We start from the raw sequence: 6,000 nt of genomic DNA on the forward strand, positions 1-6,000 counted from the left end.
AGCCTGAAGAAGTCCCTCTCTTTCTTCCTCTCACACACACACATGCACACACGCACACACGCACACACACACACACACACACACATCACACTCTCTCTCTCTGTGTGTGATAAGCAACCTCTAAAACCTTCTTTAATCAAAGTCCTTCTCCTCTTGCTTTCTCTTAGCGCAGTCTCTATCTCTTTGCTCCCACCACTCAGTTCCCCCCTCTCTCTTCCCCAGCTTCCCCCTGCCATGTTTCCCTGGTCACACCTTTCAAGCTGAGCCTGCAGGGACAAGAAGTGTGGCACAACTACAATCACCTGAGGAGCTTCTCTCGACCATGGCCTGTCTCTATCAGGCCATGAGCTGCACAAACACGTCTCCCTGTCGCTCTGTTTACCATCCATTCACACACCACCAACACCAGCAACGGCCCCAAAAGCTATGCGCAACAATACATGCGAAGGTTGGGTTGGGGCTTAACTCCGTCCGCGCTTCACAACATATGCCATTTGCCACATGTGCTCAGTCATGGTGGAGGCCGCCAGAAAAGAGAGACTGTTGGTGTTTTTTTGCCTGGGTGGGCGTAAAGGTCAGCGAAGAAGAGGCTTCTAAGAATGCGCCTTGTCTAGACTAATATTTGACATTAATTAACATTATGTGCAACACAACATCCAGTCAGAGTGCAGCACATGAATAATGTGGGATAATTCATTTCGCTGGCACATTAGCTCAGATTACCAATTCTAACATCTGCAGCATTGACTGCTAGCATCGCATAAGTGGACTACTATTCACTAGGAGCCAGGGTTAAATGAATAGTTCACCTTTTTTGGGAATACGTTTATTTGCTTTCTTGCCAAGAGTTAGAAGATTGATTGAGTAGCTAGCAGCAGGTTAGCTTAGCTTACCAAGAAAATACACCTACGACCTCTAAGGCTCAATAGTTTACACCTTGTAAAAAAACAGACTATCTCTTGTTCCAACTTGTTTCTGTGCAGACATGAAAGTGGTATCAATCTTCTGATCCAAGCCTTGGCAAGACAGTAAGAAAAGCGTATTTCTCAAAATATCAGAACATTCCTTCCACTTCCCTCCATTTACAATAATGCACCTCGCAGCCACTCGGCTTTTCTCTCTTGTCCCTCTCCTCCTTTTTTTTTTTTGCCATCTGGACAGACAAATGCAATTCTATCCTCTTGGAGCGAGGCAGTTTTGACTACAGCAGCTAACAGCGGTGGGAGAAGGTGGCTGAACAGTGAAGCCAAAGAAGCATCTGCTTCTGCCAGGGTTGAAGGACCTGGAGGATTTAATAAAACAGGGGTAGGCACATGTAAAAAGGCTGGCAGAAAGGACGCAGACCATTAGCTTAATGACAGAATGAGGAATGAGGAACAGGGAGATGAAATTCAAAAGCCAAGCATTGCGAAATTCGCCTTAAACAGGAATCAAGGCCAGTAATCTAATAAATAGCGCTGTGCGGAGAGGCGTCGGGACGCTTGATTTTTCTTTTTTTTGGCCTCAGGTAAAGGCAGAAGGAGAAAAAGGGTAAACATGAGGAAAAGGAACATCGATGTCATTAAGTTGGCTAGCCGTGACCATCAGGAACATTAAGGCTGTCTGCTCTGCTTTCTTCCGACCGGTACCCTTTGCTTTGAACTACGCCTCTGTGAGCATACCTGACTCCTCGCTTCCACTGCTATTATGGACCCTGCACTGGTAATTACACATTTCACCATTTCTGATGTCACTTCAAAGCTAAAAACAGTTTTGCCACCGAAGCACACGCCATCCATCTGCAGTACAAAGCCATGCCTCAAGGATTACTGAAGCCACACATTGTTTTGCTGCCGGTCACTAATTCAATTACTAGCATAAGCTTTAAACTGACTTGAAAGAAATTGTTCTGACACAAGACTGTGCCTTAATTGTACCTAAGGATTTCCATATTTTGTTTCTAAAAAGCAAAATACACTGCAGCAAGTTTAATTGGAATTTACTGTATGGAGGTCCTCTTGTGGCTCTCCCTCTATTAAATTACTTTTAAAGGATGTACAGCAAATGAGGGGGAGTGATCTACATGATGAGTCAGAGTAGAGGGCTTTGGCACTCTCATTCCCAGAGCGAAGAGAGCACACACACTGAAGCAAAACTACCTCAGGTGCAAGAAAAAGAGGAGCCCGGACAAAACAAAAATAAAATAAAAGCTGTCATTTCAACGACCCTTCAAGGCCTAGGGCAGCCACATCTCATCTTGATCAAAGCAATGAAGCCTGCCTCAAAAATAGACTTACTCCCCAAACCCGCATAAATGCCACCATTGTAAAATCTTGTTTCGCATTGTCCAATCATAAAGTCGATGTATGCTATGGCTCACAGAGGTCTGACTCATCCACGCGGGGCTATTGATGACAAAGGAAATTCGAATGTCCACTAAATAATTGTGACAGCTCACAGAACAAACAACAGAGCTGACAAATGTAAAAACGCAGAACACTGGAGGTCCTCGCTCACCGGAGGCAGAGCCTCAAAGGGCCTGGAAGTCAGCAGATAAGTGATATTTAATAACCGTCATCTCTATTTTGTTCACGACATTGGTGGAGACAATCTGAGGTGCTTGTGGACTGCTGTGAGCTCAGCATGGGCTGTCTGCTGTCTGCAAGCCCAGCTTGACAAGACTCAGGGCACTACCTTGAAAAAAAAAAGGCTCACATCATAGATTGCACACATCACATATTGAAAAAACTCTACATCCCAGACTGCCTTTAGAACAGACTTTACTCAAAGTTGATTGATTATTCACTTAATTATTCTATAATTAAGTACGGGACCTTTAATGTGTTATGTGTAAAGGTGCTTTTGGTAGGTTAAACACTGGGCGGATTATTAATATGCAAATCAAAGTGAAAGAGATGCTCTCGCCAAACAGTGTAATGACATTTGACAATCAACCTCCTATTTTTGCATCGCTAACTAAATTATGTGTTTCTCCCAAGAACTGGTTTCTTGTATCTGGAGTTCGAGGCAGTCCTGAGACACTGCTCTTGATGGAGATGCTGAGACGTGGCAGCGAGAAACAAGAAACGGGGCCACGGCTCCCTCAGGAGCCCCTTCCTCTCACTAAAGCTCTGTCTGCCCCTGAATTTAATTAGATTCTGATATCAAGCCTTTTTCTTCCTATGCTTCCCTTCCTCTTCAACATGCGTGAAATTGCACAGGACTATCTATTATTTATTCTCTCTCATTTCCTTATTGTTTCTTACGGAAGCCTTCGTTAGGCCACTGGCAGCTCTGCTCCTTGTGATATGACGCTCTGCTTCATCTCCCTCACTGCTCAGACCCACCTCCTCTGCGGGTCTGAGCCTAACTCATTTGCTGGCGTTGGATAGGGAGCTATGGATTTTTTTTTTCCTTCTCCCCCTTTCACCCAATGACAGCACGGTGAGGTGCTATGAGGGCTGGGTGCTAATGAGCTGACTCTGCAATGCTGGGGGAGATGCTCCGTAACACAGGAGGAGTCAGAGAATGGAGCGGGCAGAGATGCTCTGGCACATGGGGAGTCAGAGGGGCCATTATGGCCGTGCCACGCAGCGGTTAGACAGACTGGACCAGGTGTCTCCTGTGTCAGCCATTCAGCCAAATTGAACCCATCATTTAAGATGACACCACAAAATGGCAATCTTCAAGTCTATTCCTTCCCCTTTTGTCCACTCTGTTTCTGCTGATGCCAAGAAACGGCTGCCAAAGGGGGATGTCGAGAAATGATGTTATCTGTTGGATCAGCTACAAATCAAAACGGCTATGTGCACCAGTTGCACCATGAGATGTCCATATACCCACATAAAGGGACCCATAAAGAAAGCATGGATAGATCGAGATACCATACCATATTCCTTTATATCCTTTCTTCTCGAGTGAGTGAATCGTGATGAAAGTTATTAAAAATATTTACACCTCCAATTCTGTTTCATGTAAAAAAAAAAAAAACATGAACTATTCCAGCGCCGAGTCCTTGACATGGTGCTTTTGTAATTGGCTGCATTCTCTCCTCAAGGCCAGCACATATAGAGCATGTTGCCGAGTGAACTTCATTTTTTCATCCTGGAATTTGTGCGTATGTAGAAAGAAAATATGTCACTTCTGCAAAACTCCAGACAACAGTGAATATTTTGTATGCAAACCCAAGGATGTAGAATGAACTGCAGGAACAGTGTGTGTAGATTAGAAGAAAACAAATCAGTTTGTAAATGTTTGTATAATTCCCACAGAGACTCCATGAGCCATCAGTGAAGTGAGATGAACTTGGACAGAGCTGAATCCCCCATGAGCTCCATAGGAGTTTGACATGAATAATTCTGCACGGGACAGAAGTGGTGAGAATGTGGACATGACTGAAATAGATGCACACTTACACGCATGGGTGACCGAGAAGCTGTTGGACGACTCGAGGTTGTCGACATTGTAGTTGAGGTGGAAAGGCTTTTCAGTGGTGTTTTGGTTGGTGTTGTAGAGTTGGACAGCGAACCTGAACGCGCTGTGCTCCTGCACCGTGGAGCGCATGAACAGCCCCCCTTGGAGAGGAACAAAAAAGATCACGATCACATCACATCGGTGCCTTTCAGTGTGTTCAGTCAGTGTGCAGAGATGGAGAATCTCTGCGTCTCGTGGTGATATGAAGGAGGCTGATCGCGCCTGTCAGTAACTCTTCAGGTCGAGCTGACCTTATTCACACACTCCACTTCTCTTCGGACAACACACATGTTCCTCTAATCTAGTTCCCAACAATCGGAGGCTTTTGAGCGCAGCGGCATAATGAAGTTATAGTCTCCATCACTGCGCACAGCTCCGCGCTCCGTTCACACACACACACACACACACATCTCACCGGTTCAAAATTGCAATGTTGCATTTTAATTTGAACCCGCACAAACCACAATCGCGCAGCACTTAAAAAAAAACGAAGAAAGAGGGTGGACGAAGAGAAGAAAAAACCAACACTTACCGATGTTAATCTGATTGGGGAAGCCTGCGGACGATCTGTCACAGAGCCACAGGAGAAACAAAACCACGCGTTGTGCCATTTTCTCCGACCTCGTCTGTTTCAACTCCTCAAAAGCGTCGGTCGGAGCAAATGCATGTGTTCTGGATGAAAGCCGACGGAAATCCAGGGGATGCGATGATGGTCGCTCGCAGCGCACCAATTAGGTTCATCGAGGTGCAGCCCAGCTGCAGACAGGGGTTTTCTTTTCTTTTTTTGTGCAACTAAGAGAGAGAGAGAGAGAGAGAGAGACGGGGAGGGATTGAGAAAGAGAGAGACTGGGAGGGAGAGAGAGAGCGAGACAGAGAGAGAGAGAGAGCGCAGGGGAGGGGAGGGTCGTGGAGAAGGAGCCGATCTGAACTCCGATTGGACCAGTCGCGGTGCGGGCCAGTGTTGGTCAAACTTGATCGTCCTGACGTCGACATTTGTTTTTAAAAAGGCCCCGGCCCGCGCGGTCACGAGACAGCTGGGGCACGAGGGAATCCACGAGGACGCAGCGCAGTGTCTCCGGTGGCCGAGCCCGGCCGCGTCCAGCTGCTGCAGGCGGCCGCGCGCCACGACGACCCGCGGGCACGCTGCGTACGCACCGCTCGGGCCGAGCCCCTCTAGTGATACAGAAGAAAAGAAACAAGGTTGTGGTCACTGGTGTCCACGGCTGTCCCACGTTGTCTCACCCTGTCCCACCCTGTCTCACCCTGTCCCACCCTGTCTCACCCTGTCCCACGTTGTCTCACCCTGTCCCACCCTGTCTCACCCTGTCTCACCCTGTCTCACCCTGTACCATGTTGTCTCACCCTGTCCCACCCTGTCTCACCCTGTACCATGTTGTCTCACCCTGTCTCACCCCGTCCCACGTTGTCTCACCCTGTACCATGTTGTCTCACCCTGTCTCACCCTGTCCCACGTTGTCTCACCCTGTCTCACCCTGTCCCGCTCCGGCGCGGCTAAGAATACAGTGACGTGTTAAGGGTTGGGAAGAG

The 6,000-nt window shown here is 47.4% G+C and overlaps 1 protein-coding gene across 6 annotated transcripts in view; it reads right to left on the bottom strand.

The window, feature by feature from the left end:
- LOC118319803 (glutamate receptor 3) overlaps positions 1 to 5,577 on the bottom strand; it is a 77,628-nt gene extending 72,051 nt beyond the window's left edge. The window contains exons 1-2 of one of the 6 annotated variants that reach the window (XR_007031471.1): positions 4,985 to 5,568; positions 4,395 to 4,553 (exon numbers count right to left, since the gene is read on the bottom strand). Coding sequence is in view for 5 of the 6 variants with exons in the window: in XM_047334533.1 (XP_047190489.1) it covers positions 4,395 to 4,553; positions 4,985 to 5,063 (238 nt within the window). In the remaining variant the exon portion in view is untranslated. Of the gene's footprint in view, positions 1 to 4,394; positions 4,554 to 4,984 lie in introns of all 6 variants that reach the window. The other 5 variants (XM_047334533.1, XM_047334532.1, XM_047334531.1 and 2 more) reach the window with 5 other exon arrangements.
- Between the last annotated feature and the right edge of the window lie 423 nt (positions 5,578 to 6,000).

The sequence above is a fragment of the Scophthalmus maximus genome, chromosome 9, assembly GCF_022379125.1.
Source record: "Scophthalmus maximus strain ysfricsl-2021 chromosome 9, ASM2237912v1, whole genome shotgun sequence".
Lineage (NCBI taxonomy): Eukaryota > Metazoa > Chordata > Actinopteri > Pleuronectiformes > Scophthalmidae > Scophthalmus > Scophthalmus maximus.